Source organism: Pelodiscus sinensis, chromosome 1 (assembly GCF_052426305.1).
Source record: "Pelodiscus sinensis isolate ZL-2025 chromosome 1, ASM5242630v1, whole genome shotgun sequence".
NCBI classification, from domain to species: domain Eukaryota; kingdom Metazoa; phylum Chordata; order Testudines; family Trionychidae; genus Pelodiscus; species Pelodiscus sinensis.
In genome coordinates this window covers 135,400,796-135,415,931 of record NC_143052.1, presented here as the reverse complement: position 1 = coordinate 135,415,931, position 15,136 = coordinate 135,400,796, and the positions used below count along the sequence as shown (strand labels likewise).

General features: G+C 47.7%; 1 protein-coding gene across 1 annotated transcript in view; it reads right to left on the bottom strand.

Moving 5' to 3' along the window:
- LOC102451496 (alpha-2-macroglobulin-like protein 1) overlaps positions 1–15,136 on the bottom strand; it is a 58,575-nt gene that overhangs the window by 14,918 nt on the left and 28,521 nt on the right. Inside the window, exons 18-28 of the mRNA XM_075902336.2 lie at positions 11,100–11,220; positions 6,719–6,836; positions 5,947–6,172; positions 5,626–5,752; positions 5,379–5,500; positions 5,011–5,062; positions 4,566–4,649; positions 2,962–3,138; positions 2,317–2,398; positions 2,041–2,197; positions 1,131–1,205 (exon numbers count right to left, since the gene is read on the bottom strand). Of these exons, the coding sequence (XP_075758451.2) occupies positions 1,131–1,205; positions 2,041–2,197; positions 2,317–2,398; positions 2,962–3,138; positions 4,566–4,649; positions 5,011–5,062; positions 5,379–5,500; positions 5,626–5,752; positions 5,947–6,172; positions 6,719–6,836; positions 11,100–11,220 (1,341 nt within the window). The remainder of the gene's footprint in view (positions 1–1,130; positions 1,206–2,040; positions 2,198–2,316; positions 2,399–2,961; positions 3,139–4,565; positions 4,650–5,010; positions 5,063–5,378; positions 5,501–5,625; positions 5,753–5,946; positions 6,173–6,718; positions 6,837–11,099; positions 11,221–15,136) is intronic.

The window sequence follows — 15,136 nt, the reverse complement described above, 5'->3', positions numbered from 1 at the left end:
TAGTTCGAACTAGCAGGGGTAATGTAGTCATCTGCAGTTGCAAATGAAGCTCGGGATTTGAATTTCCCAGGCTTCATTTGCATGAAGCCAGCCGGCGCCATTTTTAAATACCGGCTAGTTCGGACTCCGTGCCGCGCGGCTACATGCGGCACGGACTAGCTAGTTCGGATTAGGCTTCTAATCCGAACTAGCTGTACGCCTCATGGAATAAGGGAAAGAAGGAATAAGGGATCTTCCGGAAAAGGGTTTATTTTCCAGAAAATCGCGTCTAGACTGGCGCTTTTCTCCGGCTTAACCCCGAGCCGGAAAAAAGCGGCAGCCATGTAAATGCAAATGCCGTGGGGGATATTTAAATCCCCCGCGGATTTGCAATTCCGACTGGTCACATTAGCATCCCTTTTCCGGAAAGGGGTGCCAATGTAGACACAGCCCCCATGTTTAATCAAGGTATTTTCCCAGGAAGCTTGGCTCAGATTGGGTAGGTGGATGCCGTTTGTATGTTATTGCCCAAGGAAGTTTGACTCACATGCAGAGCCTGGTTTCCAATGAGGATCCTGGTGTTTATTTGGTACAGAAGGATTTCTTATAGCTAATGCAGAGGACTGCGAGATAGGGTCACTGGGCTCTTTTCCTGACTCTGCCATTAACGTGTTGTACAACCTTGGGCAAGTCGCATTCTTTCTCTCTGAGCCAGTTTGCTGTCTGTAAAAAGCAGCTTGTACTTGCCTGCCTCAGAGGGGGATGCTGAGGCTGACATCATACAAGTAACACGCTTTGAGAAGTACAGTGGGATGTCACTATAACCAGAAATTTCAGTTGAGTGACCCAGGCAGAAGGTCAAATTATCTTGGTCCTCCCTGTCCTGTGGTGATAGTCAGCAGCTTGGGGGCAAATGAGAACCTGGCACTTAGAATTTCACATTCAATTCACCAAGCACAGGACTGTCAGCTTGTAATCTAAAAAGCTGCTTGCCACTTCTGAATCCCCAGCCCTTTGCTTTCTCCATGCTGATGAAGTGCAAAGCAGAAATGAAGTGGCAGTGGATTTCCCTACTTTGGGCCAACCATTCCCTGCTCCCTGGGGCTGTGGAGGGTTCCCCCAAACCCTGTGTACATCCAGGAGCTACTCACATTCTTCTCCATGTGCAATTCCAGCAGCGCGGCAGTGATGTAAGCCGTCAGCGAGATCTCGTCATCCACGCCACCCTGCAGGGTGCCCAGAGAGGCAGAAAAAAGAGGTGAAACAAGAGCAGCAAGGCCACGCATTACTTCCTTGACATGGGAAACATACTTCTAGACATCCCTCACTGAGAGACAAGGAAAGCACTGTCAGATTAACGGCGGTGCAAAGGGAACAGTGAAAAGCAACCTGCATGGAGACCAAATAGTCATGCTCTGCAAATTGGGCTAGAGAAATCCTTAGTCAGAAAAGTTAATCAGAGCAGGTGCAGAGGACCTGTCTCAATACCAGGCCACGGTCTCCCTGTATCATGAGACCTCTGGATGTTCTTGATCTCTGAAAAGATTTGGCTCCAAAGATTCACACAATGTTCCATGCATAGCAGCTTGGGGACTTGCTAGGCTCATAAATAATAAAGAAGAAGATGCTTTTCTGAGATTTTGTCATTTGCATCCAGGCAAACATAACGCAAAGAAGCTGCACAGGTGTCAAGGGGAATGTAATGTGTCCTGCAGAGCCTTTATGGCCGGTAATGATGCGAGAGAAGGAAAGAGCCCAGACTGACTCTCCAAGCTGTGGGGCAGGAGTTGGAAAAAAGTATCTTTGTTTAGTACACAGAGCCCATTGTGCTAGATGGCCCAGAAACAATGTGCATAGCACCTGTAGTGCCATCCTGAGGAGAGCAAAGCAGTAAGGGAGAGGACACTGACATTGTAACACTCCTGTCAATGTCAGTTCATTGTGTGGGGAGGGTGCTTCCCCATGGTGAGTGGGAGCACAGCACTATTCTGTGGGAGCTGCCGGGGACCACGCTCCTCTTCCCCACTAGTAGGGCTTCTCCCTCTCCTCCAGTGTCCATACCTTCAGGGCATTGTTGAAGAGTTTCCCCACGCTCTGGAAGCAGCCGCTGGGCAGCTGGTTCTGTCCCAGCCAGCGGACAGCATCCTTCACATGCCGCTCATCAATGTACAGGTAGGAGCTGGCCTGGCCGAAGGACCGGGCCACAAAAGCTGTCAGCCTGCAGAGAGCAGAGCAGAGAGGAGTGCTGTATCCATTGGCCTCAGAAGCAGGAAGGCTCCTGCCATTAAGACTCCTGGCCATAGGTGTGGCTGGAGGGCATCAGTTCTGCTCACTTACCAGGTGTTGCCCTCAGCATCACGCTTCCCAAAGGCGCTGTAGGAACCATTGTCATGTTTGTAGAGCAGCTGGCGCTGGTAACCTGGGGAGACAGGAGGACTGGGATGGTCTCTCAATCCTGAGGACTTGCAGCACCTCGAATTGTAGCCCAGATGTGGATTTCCATAAGATGGCTCCACACCTACCAAAAGCGGCTTGTTCCCTCCTAGATCCTATCCTGGCATGATCAGGATGCTCTGCACCACTCCAGAGGCAGGCTGCCAGCCCCACCTAGATCCTCACCCCTTCTGCTGAGGCTCCCCACCACAAGGAGGGGAGGAAGGGTTCAGAGCGCGTCCCCTTCCCCCTTAGAGAGGGGAGGACGAGCATGTGAACCCCAGCCTGGAGCACCGGGGTGGGAGGAGGGGGCACGACTCCAACCTCCCCAACCCCAGAGCCAGCAGGCGTTCAGGGGCAGCAACACTCCATTTCAGTATGCCTACAGCTGGTGTTCTGGAGGCAGAGCGTGGGCAGGGCCGTGCCTGGCAATTTGGGAAGGCCACTGAACCAATATGGAAACCCAGCATATGATGGAAACCACTTCAAGGCAGGGAGTGTAGCAGCACTCTGTGCCTCCCTAGTTCTGGCATTGCTGGCACCACTTACCGGTCTTCATGAATTCCAGTGCTTTGTCTCTGATCTCCGGGGTAAGCTGCTTTGTCTTCTCCAAGTACTGGAGTACAAAGATGTTTGGTGCAAACATGACCATGTTCTGTTCACCACAGCCAAAGGGCAATTGAAGTAGCTGGTGTAAGTTCTCTAAGGCTGCGCCCATGATATCCCCTGGAGGTTGAGAATGGAGAGAAAACACACAATCAGCTCACTCCCCCAGTGTTGCTCCTACCACTTCTACACCATGAAGAGAACTGGGATATGCTCGGGCATAACATCACAGGACAGGGAGTTGATCATGTCTCTCTGTATGGACCTGGTGTGGGTTGCCAACTTTCACACACTGTAAATAAGCCCACGACTTTCAGAAGGAGCCAAAAACCAAGCAAATCTCATTTCAAAACAAGCCAGGCCCTAAAAGAACCTCAACACAGTGTGACAGTCTGGGTTCTTGGACTGTGGTGGGTCCACTGTGCACCTCTGAACTTGCCCCATTGCCCCCCGTTTTGCCCCCTTTGCTCTGCTTGCCAGGAGCCAATAAAAACAAAAGCAGCAAGATGCAAGCCAGCCCTCACAGGCTGAAATAAGCCCAATTTCTGAAGTAGCTCTGCAAAATACGGCCCAACTGCCACTGATTTTGGTGCCAGTTAGGGCCTAAATACCTTTGCAGGTCTCAGCCCCAGCACTAGAACTTCACCAGGACTCTGCGGGGAATTCAGTGAAAAGCAGGGGTGGATGCTGCCTCCTGGTTCTGGAAGTGCACTCTCCAAACCTGCTGAGAGGCCCTGACCACCACAGCAGCACATGCTGCCCTGGCACCACAATCTTAATCCCCGCCTGGTGCAAAGGGAAGGTCCTAGGATGGAGCCGGGCTGGAGCATAAACTCCCAATGTTCCAAAGGGCGGGGCCCAGCTCTCCACTCTGGGCATGGGGAGCAGGGAGCAGGCCAAGCCTGGAGGCACGGGCATTACCCCTGTGGGGTGGGTCACTCTCCAAATCACACGTCACCCCAGGGCCCTGTGCGCCAGGCGAGCAGAAGTGTGTTCACCCATTTTCACACCCTGGTTTTCACAATTTTTGTGGGTGCAGTTGAGCCCATGAACACTAGAGCAGCCTCTAGGGAAAGAAGTACATGATTATGGGTCTCTTGAGGGATTATATGTACGGAGATACAAGAAGAACTAAGTCTGTTTCCTTTGGCTGAGCAACCGCTAAGGGGAGCAGGGAGATGCAAACCCTCAGTTATCTGGAGGGCGGCAATGCTGAGGAGAGGAGAGGATTTATTTGTGGCAGGGGTTGCCAGAGACTGAAACTGGGATAAAATCTGAACAAAGGGTGGAGTTTTCAGGCTTGGTTTCAAGAAATCTTTCCTAATGTTCAGATCTGTGGCATGGTCTCTCCCAAAGGCTGCCTTTCCCAGTCAAACCATTGAGGGTCCATTTCAATGAGGATCATTCTGCTGGAAGGGCAGTGGGCTCCAGAAAAGGATTTTGGTTTTTAATATAGCTTTCAGAGGTGTGGATTGATGCAGCATTAGTGCCAGATGCTGCATGAGCCCTTCCCCCTGGCAGCAAAGGAACGGGGAGAAAGTCTTCACCAATGACAGAGACAATGGCTCGGCCTGATCCTTCCAAGACTCCTTCTGGCAGCTTCAGGGAAACTTCTTCTGTAACTGGATCCTCTGAGAAAGACAAAGCCCAAGAATTAACAATGTGTGTGATTGGAGAAAGCTAGAATCATGGGCCCAGAACTGCAGGGGGAGGCACCACTTGGAGTATATGAAGAAGGCAGGACCAAACATGATGCTGAAGGTCCTGTCAGCATGATCTGTGCATACTACCTTTCTCCCCCAGGTAGCTGCTGCTCCCGGCATTGAGTGTAACAGCACCATGGACATGGCACTTGTGCCCTTGCACCTTTCGAAAGGAACGGTGCTCTCAGTGTTTTCTTTCTGAACAGGTGCCTCTGCTATTTGGGGCTCTGAAATTACACAGCAGCCTCTTTCACAAGCCAGAGCAATTACGGTACTAGCCCATCCATACCTGTAACACACAGGAAGGCGTTGTGAGTCTTCTCTTCGAGGGTCCCGCCCGGCTATGGAAACAAAGGGAGTGTAAGTCTGAAAGGAGATGGCAGAAAGGAAGACTGCTGTTCCAGTGCCAGGCTGTCTGTGCCTGAGGCGGCTACTGACCCTTTTCCTCTCCCTGACTCTGCTGCCTGAGTGCTGCTAGAGCAGTGTGCGAAGAGACCTCATCTCTCCCTGCCCCCTTGTTTCCCCTCCCTGACCCTGCTGTCCCAGTGCTGGCCTATCTATGCCTGAGGGGCTGATGTCCTCCTGGAGAGCCACATCCCTCCCAGCCCCTCTCGCCCCAGGGCTGGACCCACCTGTTGCCTTTGAAGCTCGACTGACCTTGACAAGGAGGGCTTGTATCACCGTGTCTGTCCGTCCTCGTGGGGGTGTCACAGCGATCTCATTGCCGCATAGGTCGTGTGCCTCCTCAGCCTCGGTGCTCACGGAGACATTCACCTTGCCTGGAAAGGTGACAGGAGAGCAAAACTGAAGACTTGCAAGGGTAGAGAGAGAGGGAGGGACATGTGGGCAGACAGATGGGCATTCACATTTGCTCTTGCCCCCTTTGCCCTCTCAACTGCCTCACCCAGTTTGGTGGCGGTCACAGTCCAGGAGAAAGTCTTGGCTTCACCAGCGCAGAGGCAGCTTGTGTATTGGCAATCTGGGCAAGATTCCACCCGAAGCTCCGGAGACTCAGCCAGGCTGGTGTTCACCTGAACAGGAGGGGAACAAACATACTGGGCACCTGGCAGCTGTAAAAGGCAAACAGCAGCTCTGCTACTGCAGAATATCAGTCTGCATGATGTGGACCCGATGTGCATGACCAGGACACCTCAAAATGTGGTGTGCCCGGTCTCTGGAACAAACACTATGGGCTCACGTGCGGTGTGGGGTAGCGAGCACTCACCTGGATACATTCCTTCAGGTAGTTGAAGACAATGGCATTTAGGGTGAAAGTCTCTTCTCGGACCACAGAGTAGGGCAATCTCACATCCACAAAGAAGGGCTGGAAAACTGTGAACGTGGCTCGCTGGGAGAGTCCAAAACCGCTATCCGCAATGCAGAACATGTTGGCTTGCCACTCTGTGATGGTGTCAGGAGCAGTGACCTGCAGAGACGCCTTTCCCACCTCACTGCAAAATGGATGGGGCATGGAGCTTGTTGCCTGTAGGGCACTAGTTTCCATCCAGTGCTGGCTTAGAACTTTGGCTGACTTGGAATGACAGGGAAATGAGGTACAAGCCTTTCATCTCTAAAGCACCCCATTTCTTCAGTGCAAATTATTTTATTTTCACAAACTCCAAAATAAAAAACAGGGAGTAAAGATTGGGGGGAATGTGATTGGTGGCAAGGGTGGGGGAAGAGAATGGAATTGTTTGTCCTTTAGAAGACTGTCAGAGAGGGCTAAATGTTTCAAATTTTGGGTGCCTGTTGTGTACATGATATATTGCCTGGGAAACACGAGAAGCCTGCTGGGGACAGACAGAAGGTTCCACTCTGTACAGGTAGGCATTTTCCAGCAAAGGCTTTTCCTCAGCCCCTAGACTACAGGAGTAGTTGAATCACCTCATGAGGTACTACAAAGTGAGGCACATCACTCATTGGAGATGGCAGAGGGTTTCATGCTCAGGAATTACCTGTGATTTTTCTTCCTAGGTGGATCTGTTGGGGTCACTTACCCAACGGGGACCAGATCCCAGATCCAGGTCTCTGGAAAATGTGTCCGTGGTTTTGTCTTTTCCTCCTTGGGGCTTGGTGTCACCTCAACACCCGTTTGAGAAACAAGCGAGGGAATGACTGTGGGGAGTAAAGGGGCAGGTCAGTTAAGATGTACTGTGTTTAGTATTTCAGTGGAGATTAGCATGTGTTTAGTGTTTCAGTATTGAGTCCCCACTGAGTATAGGGTGTAGTTTGATGAGCCCCCATAGGGGTTCCAGTGTGTGATGGTAGGTGATAATTAGAGTGCATGGCCAGAGGGGAGTTTAATGATGTATTGAAGCAGGTTCTCCTTGGGTATTTGGGTGACCAGTTTTTAAAATAATAGAAGATTAGGGCTTGAAGAGACCTCAGGAGACCATCTAGCTCAGTGTTTCTCAAACTGGGCTCCACGGAGCCCCAGAGCTCTGCGAGACATCTCCAGGGGCTCTGCGAGGTTGACAAACTAGAACCATCGATAGGTACAACACATACAATCAGTGGACCGCTGGGGCTCCGCATAAATTTTTACATATGTAATGGGCTCCAGAGCCCAAAAAGTTTGAGAACTGCTGATCTAGCTTAAAGGAAGGCCAACCCCAACTAAATCATCCCAGCCAGGGCCTTGTCAAGCCGAGAATTAAAAACCTCTAGGGATGGAGATTCCACCACCTCCCTAGGGAAACCATTCCAGTGCTTCACCACTCTTCAAGGGAAATAGTTTTTCCTAATATCCAACCTAGACCTCCCCCACTGTAATTTGAGACCATTGCTCCTTGTTCTGCCATCCGTCACCACTGAGAACAGCCTCTCTCCATCCTCTTTGGAACCTCCCATCAGGTAATTGAAGGCTGCTATCAAATCCCCCCTCACTCTTCCCTTCTGCAGACTAAATAAGCCTAGTTCCCTCAACCTCTCCACCCCAGTCCCGTATTCATTTTCATTACCCTCCCCTGGGCTCTCTCCAGTTTGAGCACATCCATTTTGAAGTTGGAGACAGGGCTAAGTATAGGGGAATTCCATGATTCAATCTACTTCTCTAGTGGAGTGCCTTGTTCAGTGAAGGTGATTTTTGTGTATATCCTGAACGTTTTCCTCAGACCATATTCTGCAGAATCTGAGAACCTGGCTATAGATAACAGATTTCTTTAAGTTTTTGGGGAGCCTGGATTTATGAAGATGGATGTAGTGATCTGAGAGTTTTTATGTATAGTTGTCTGTTGGGTTCCATTGGTGAAGCTAATCATGGTGTCCAGGAAGTTAATGCTGGTGTGGGACTGTTTCCAAGAGACTTGAATGAGGATCAGTGGTTAATAAAGTTGTGGTGGAAGTCTATGACAATTTAAATTGTCTGTCCAGAGGATGAATATATCTCAGGCATATCATTGCTTGTATGTTGTATTTTTCAAAAATTATTCTTCGAGGTGACTCATGAAAGGATGGCATTATGGTGAGCCATCCTAATACCTATGGCTGTTTGCTTAGTTGGACAATGTTTGTTCTTAGATGTAAAATGATTATGGGTTAGAATGAAATGGATGATTTTGGAGATGTATTTGGGGTAAAGAGCTGAGCAGTGTCCATTGTATTGTAAATATTGGAGGTAGGCTGCTATGCTCTCGTTGTGACGGATGCTGCTGTGTAGGGAGTTGACATCCATGGCAGCAAGGCTATGTTCTGTGGGAAGGCATTAATGTTGTGGAGTTTCTAGAGGAAGTTGGTTGTGTCCGGGAGGAAAGGAGCTCTTTCTGTGGTGAGTAGTTTGAGGATGATTTCTGTGAGTCCTGATATCATGTCAGCAAGACGGCCATGGCCAGATATAATGAGTCTGGCTCAGTTCCCTTGTTTGTGTTACTTGGGAAGCATGTAGAATGTTTTTTTTCAGCCACCATCTTGTGGTTAGATTTCAGAGATGATATAGCTGTCCTTTTGATGGTGGAGACACTGTGATGTACGTGATGTTAAGTACAGGCAGTCCCCGGGTTACGTACAAGATAGGGACTATAGGTTTGTTCTTAAGTTGAATTTGTATGTAAGTCAGAACTGGCTCCAGATTCAGCCGCTGCTGAAACTGATCAGCGGCTGACTACAGGAAGCCCTAGGCAGAGTTGCTCTGCCCCTGGCTTCCTGGAATCAGCCGCTGATCAGTTTCAACCGCGGCAGAATCTGGACTCCTGGGACAGAACAGCTGGGGCACTGCTGGGTAGGTCCCCGCAGGACCAACCCGGCAGCACCCCAGCTGCTCTACCCCAGGCGTCCACAACAAAAGCCTGGTCTGCTGGGGGGGGGGGGGCGCACTAGCTGCACCCCCTCCCCCCCAGCAGACCAGGGAGACCCAAGCAAAGCCGCACAGGCGGCGGGGTCCCCCGCCTCTGCGGCTTTGCTCCTGTCTCCCTGCTGTTCTGGGGGGGAGTCCCCCCCAGCACAGCAGGGAGACCCAAGCAAAGCCGCACAGGCGGCGGGACCCCGCTGCCCATGCGGCTTTGCTCCTTTGCCCCGGAGCACAGCAGGGAGACAGGCGCACAGCAGGGAGACAGGAGCAAAGCCGCAGAGGCGGAAATCAGGAATAAGGGATCTTTCGGAAAAGGCTTTATTTTCCAAAAGATCCCCGTCTAGACTGGCGCTTTTTGCCGGCAAAGCCCCGAGCCGTAAAAAAGCGGCAGCCATGTTCATGCAAATGAAGCGGGAAAGATTTAAATCCCCGCTTCATTTGCAATTGTGCTGTGTCTAATCTGCATCCCTTTTCCGCAAAAGGGGTGCAGCCTAGACACAGCCTTAGGGTATATCTACACTGCAAGCTTATTTAGGAAAAAGCCATTCCGGAAGAGATCTCCCAAAATATCTTATTTTGAAATAGAACATTCACACTACAGGGGAGCCTCAAAATTAGTCTGAGGCAGGTTCCCGTAATGTAGATGACCAGGAGACACTGGGGAGGAATAACTTAGAATAATTTAGGGTACATCTAGACTACATCCAGTTCTGTCAACAAAGCAAGCCACTTTGTCGACATGACAGTGTAGATGCAAAGGACACTATAGATGTAATAATGCCTTCTGTAGACAGAACTCTGTGGCAGTGTAGATGCAGGTATAGTTTTGTCGACAAAAGTCCACTTTTGTCAACAAAACCCTGTAGTCTAGAATAGAAGGAGCCTTAGAATAGGAGGAGCTATTTCAACATAGCAGCAGTGGAGCATCCACATACCCTCTCTTCCGAAAGAACTTTTTTGGAAGAGGCATCATTCCTCATAGAATGAGGTTTACCAATGTCAGAAAAAGCCCTCTGTTATTTCAAATTTCTTTCAAAATAAAACAATTGCTGTTTGGATGCTAGTATTTTTTTCTGGAATAATGTCCATAATTCTGGAATAACAGTGCAGTGTAGACACACCCTTAGAGAGAACAAATAATTCAGCTCTAGTAACAAGGCCGTCTTGACATTCAGGTAGAGTCCATGTGATGGTATTGATGCCACAGTTTCTCCCATAAGTGGTGTTCTGTGAGCTGTGGAGCAGTTGTAATCAGTTCCACATTTTGCAAGTGTTGGATGGAGTTTATTAGACTTCTAATGGGCTACGTCTACACTGGCCCCTTTTCCGGAAGGGGCATGTAAATTTCATGAATCGTCGTAGGGAAATCCGCGGGGGATTTAAATATCCCCCGCGGCATTTAAATAAAAATGTCCGCCGCTTTTTTCCGGCTTTTAAAAAAGCCGGAAAAGAGCGTCTACACTGGCCCCGATCCTCCGGAAAAAGTGCCCTTTTCCGGAGGGTCTTATTCCTACTTTGAAGTAATAAGATTCCTACTTATTCCTACTTTGAAGTAGGAATAAGACCCTCCGGAAAAGGGCACTTTTTCCGGAGGATCGGGGCCAGTGTAGACGCTCTTTTCCGGCTTTTTTAAAAGCCGGAAAAAAGCGGCGGACATTTTTATTTAAATGCCGCGGGGGATATTTAAATCCCCCGCGGATTTCCCTACGACGATTCATGAAATTTACATGCCCCTTCCGGAAAAGGGGCCAGTGTAGACGTAGCCATGGTGTTTAGCATGTTGTATGTTTTGGAAGCCCTCAGAACCCAGGCAGGACAGGAATGTGTATATGTAGTTGGCCCTGCATGTTATAAATAATTAATAAATATAGTTAGCTGGACCTCTCTTTGCCCACGTGGGTCCTTCATATTATGTTTTTTGTATATAAAACAAGAGCTGCAACAGGGGAAAATTAGTTCCCTCACTCACAGAGAGTCCAGAACTGCAGCAGCAGGTTCAGAGAGGAGAAAGGAGAGTGCCAGGTGGGGCTTAGCTTCCCTTGATCAGAGGCATTCTCACAGGGAATCAGCAGAAGATTGTATTCAGTTCTCACCATTATCAACATCATCATGCTGGTTTCTGGCAGACTGTAAGATTCTTTTCTCATAGGTTGGCCGTACACAGGAAACGGGCTTCTTCACTTTGGTGTTGGTTAAAATTTTCATTCTCAAATGCTGTAGAAAATGGAGAGAATGCAAAAATGATCAATGGGAGAAAAGGAGGGACAATGAAAGAAAAAACAAATTGTAATTAATGAAACAATGAAACCCAACATGTTGCAAAATTTTGTATGTTCATATTGAATCCAAATGTGACATTGTCAGGCTCAAGAAAATGTGTGGCAGAATGCAGACACGTATGTGATAAATGTTGGCGCGTATTCTTCACCTTCACCAAAGTCAATGGAAATACCCAGGTTTTACCCTGATAACGGTCATCTCAGAATCAACTCCACTAAATCTATTAAAAACAATTAATGAACAAAGTCAACTTTGACATGTTGTAAATCTGCTCAAAAGTTAGACCGTGCAGTATCAGAACATCAGGCCAGATGTTATTCAGTACTAATTCATGAAAACTCACACGGAAGTTACCTCAGAAGGGTAGCCACATTAGCCTGTAACAGGACAAACTTATAGACTCATAGATCACTGAATATTAGAACAGGAAGGTCCTTGGGAGGTCCTCAAATCCAATCCCCTGCCCTCACAGCAGGACCCAGCACCACCTAGACCATCCCTGACAGGTGTCTAGCCAACCTCCTCTTAAATATCTCAAGCAATGGAGATTCCACAACCCCCCTAGGTAATTTATTCCAGTGTTTAACCACCCTGACAGTCAGGAAGTTTTTCCTAATGTCCAGACTAAACCTCCCTTGCTGCAGTTTAAGCCCATTGCTTCTTGTCCTATCCTCATAGGCCAAGGAGAACAATTTTTCTCCCTCCTCCTTGTAACACCATTTTAGGTACTTGAAGAATGCTATCATGTGTCCTCTCAGTCTCCTCTTTTCCAAACAAAACAAACCCAATTCTTCCAGTCTTTCCTCATAGCTCACGCTTTCTAGACCTTTAATCATTTTTGTGGCTCTTCTGTGGACCCTCTCCAATTTCTCCTCATCTTCCTTGATAAGTGGTGCCCAGAACTGGACACAGTACTCCAATTAAGGCCTAATCAGTGCAGAATAGAGTGGAAGAATGACTTTTTGTGTCAGGCTCACACCATACCTGTTAATGCATCCTAGAATCATGTTTCCTTTTTTTCCAACAGAGTCACACTGTTGACTCATATTTAGCTTGTGGTCCACTATGGCTCCTAGATCCCTTTCTGCCGTGCTCCTTCCTAGATAGTTGCTTCCCATTCTGTATGTGTGAAATGGATTATCCCTTCCCAAGTGGAATACTTTGCATGTGTCCTTATTAAACTTCATCCTATTTATCTCAGGCCATTTCTACAGTTTGTCCAGATCATTTTCAATTATGATGCTATCCTCCAAAGCAGTTGCAACCCCTCCCAGCTTCTTCATATTTGCAAACTTAATAAGTGTCTCCTCTATGCCGATATCTAAATCGTTGATGAAGATATTGAACAGAACCGGTCCCAAAACAGACCCCTGCCAAACCCAACTTGTTATGCCCTTCCAGCATGACTCTGAACTATTAATAACTACTCTGAGTCAGTTATTAACCCACCTCATAGTAGTACCATCTTGATTGTACTTCCCTAATTTATTGATAAGAAGGTCATGTGAAACTGTACCAAATGCTTTACTAAAGCCTAGGTATGCCACATCCACTTCTTCTCCCTTATCCACAAGACCTATTATCCTATCAAAGAAAGCTATCAGATTGGCTTGACATGATTTAGTCTTCACAAATCCATGCTAGCTGTTTCCTATCACCTTATCTTCCAAATGTTTGCAGATGAATTCCTTAATTACTTGCTCCATTATCTTCCTTGGCACAGAAGTTAAACTGACTGGTCTGTAATTTCCTGGATTGTTCTTATTTCCCTTTTTATAGATGCCAGGGTATGTCTACACTACCCTCCTAATTCGAACTAGGAGGGTAATGTAGGCATACTGCACGGCTACGTCTACACTGGCCCCTTTTCCGGAAGGGGCATGTAAATTTCAGGAGTCGTCGTAGGGAAATCCGCGGGGGATTTAAATATCCCCCGCGGCATTTAAATAAAAATGTCCGCCGCTTTTTTCCGGCTTTTAAAAAAGCCGGAAAAGAGCGTCTAGACTGGCCCCGATCCTCCGGAAAAAGTGCCCTTTTCCGGAGGCTCTTATTCTTACTTTGAAGTAAGAATAAGAGCCTCCGGAAAAGGGCACTTTTTCCGGAGGATCGGGGCCAGTCTAGACGCTCTTTTCCGGCTTTTTTAAAAGCCGGAAAAAAACGGCGGACATTTTTATTTAAATGCCGCGGGGGATATTTAAATCCCCCGCGGATTTCCCTACGACGACTCCTGAAATTTACATGCCCCTTCCGGAAAAGGGGCCAGTGTAGACGTAGCCCTCTTGCAAATGAAGCCCGGGATTTGAATTTCCTAGGCTTCATTTGCATGAAGCCGGTCGGCGCCATTTTTAAATGCCGGCTGTTCGAACCCCGTGCCACACGGCTACACGCGGCACGGAGTAGCTAGTTCGGATTAGGCTTCCACGAGGAGTACAGCTAGTTCAGATTAGGAAGCCTAATCCGAACTAGCTACTCTGTGCCGCGTGTAGCCGCACGGCACGGGGTTCGAACTGCTGGCATTTAAAAATGGCGCCAGCCGGCTTCATGCAAATGAAGCCCGGGAAATTCAAATCCCGGGCTTCATTTGCAAGTGAGGTATGCCTACATTACCCTCCTAGTTCGAATTAGGAGGGTAGTGTAGACATACCCCCATTTTCCTGTCTTCTGGAATCTCTCCCAACTACTATGACTTTTCAAAGATAAGAGCTAATGGCTCAGATACCTCATCTATCAGCTCCTTGAGTATCCCAGGATGCATTTCATCAGGCTCTGGTGACATGAAGACGTTTAACTTCTTTAAGTAATTGTAACTTGTTTTTGTTCCTATTTTAAATTCTAAAAGGACCCCATTTCCACTGTTAGGCATGCTGTCACTACTAACCTTCTTGGTGAAAACCAAAACAAATAAGTTAGTAAGCACATCTGCCATTTCCAAGTTTTCATTGAGCAATGGGCCTACCTTCTCTTTGGTCTTCCTCTTGCTTCTAATATATTTGTAGAATGTTTTCTTGTTACATTTTATGCCTCTAGCTAGATTGTGCTCATTTTGTGCCTTCATCTTTCTAATCTTGCCCCTATATACTTTTGTTTGCTTATATTCATCCTTTGTAATTTGTCCTAGTTTCCACTTTTTATATGACCCCTTTTTGATTTTTTATTCATATGAGATCTCATGGTTAAGCCAAGGTGATCTTTTGCCATACTTCCCATCTTTCCTATGTAGTGGAATAGTTTGCTCTTGGGCCCTTAATAATGTCTCTTTGAAAAACTGCCAACTGTCTTCAAGTGTTTAATCCTCTTAGTCTTGCTTCCCATGGGACCTGACCTACCAGCTCTCTGATGTGGAAACTATTTCATATTTAGCTAGAAGCCATCTTGAATAACAGAAACAATTTCAGCTTCTTGCTTTAGCACATAGACCAGAGTGAACTTTCTATCACCACCATGTGCCAGGCCAGACAGATGTACTATTGGAATGTTTCAATTGAGCTGGCTGAGAAGGAAGATTCACTCCCTAGTACCTGCCCACCATCTTGCTGATAAGGCTTTGTTTTTCTAAGTTTAATTGATGATTTCTGTAATTGGATGCCCTGACGTCAGACTTGTTTCATTAAGGGTATAAAGATACTAGGATTGATGTGTATTAGGAGTCTTACTGGGCCCGGCTCTGCTGAGACCACGTTTGGCTCACTCTGTGCCTTATTGATCAATAAAGCTTTTGTTAGTTGCCTAACCACAGAGAGGCTTGCTTTTGCTTCAACACTGAGCTTACCAAAATCCGCCTTCCTGAAATCCATTGTCTCTGTTTTGCTGTTCTCCCTCTATGATTTCATGGTCACTTTCATCAAAGCTG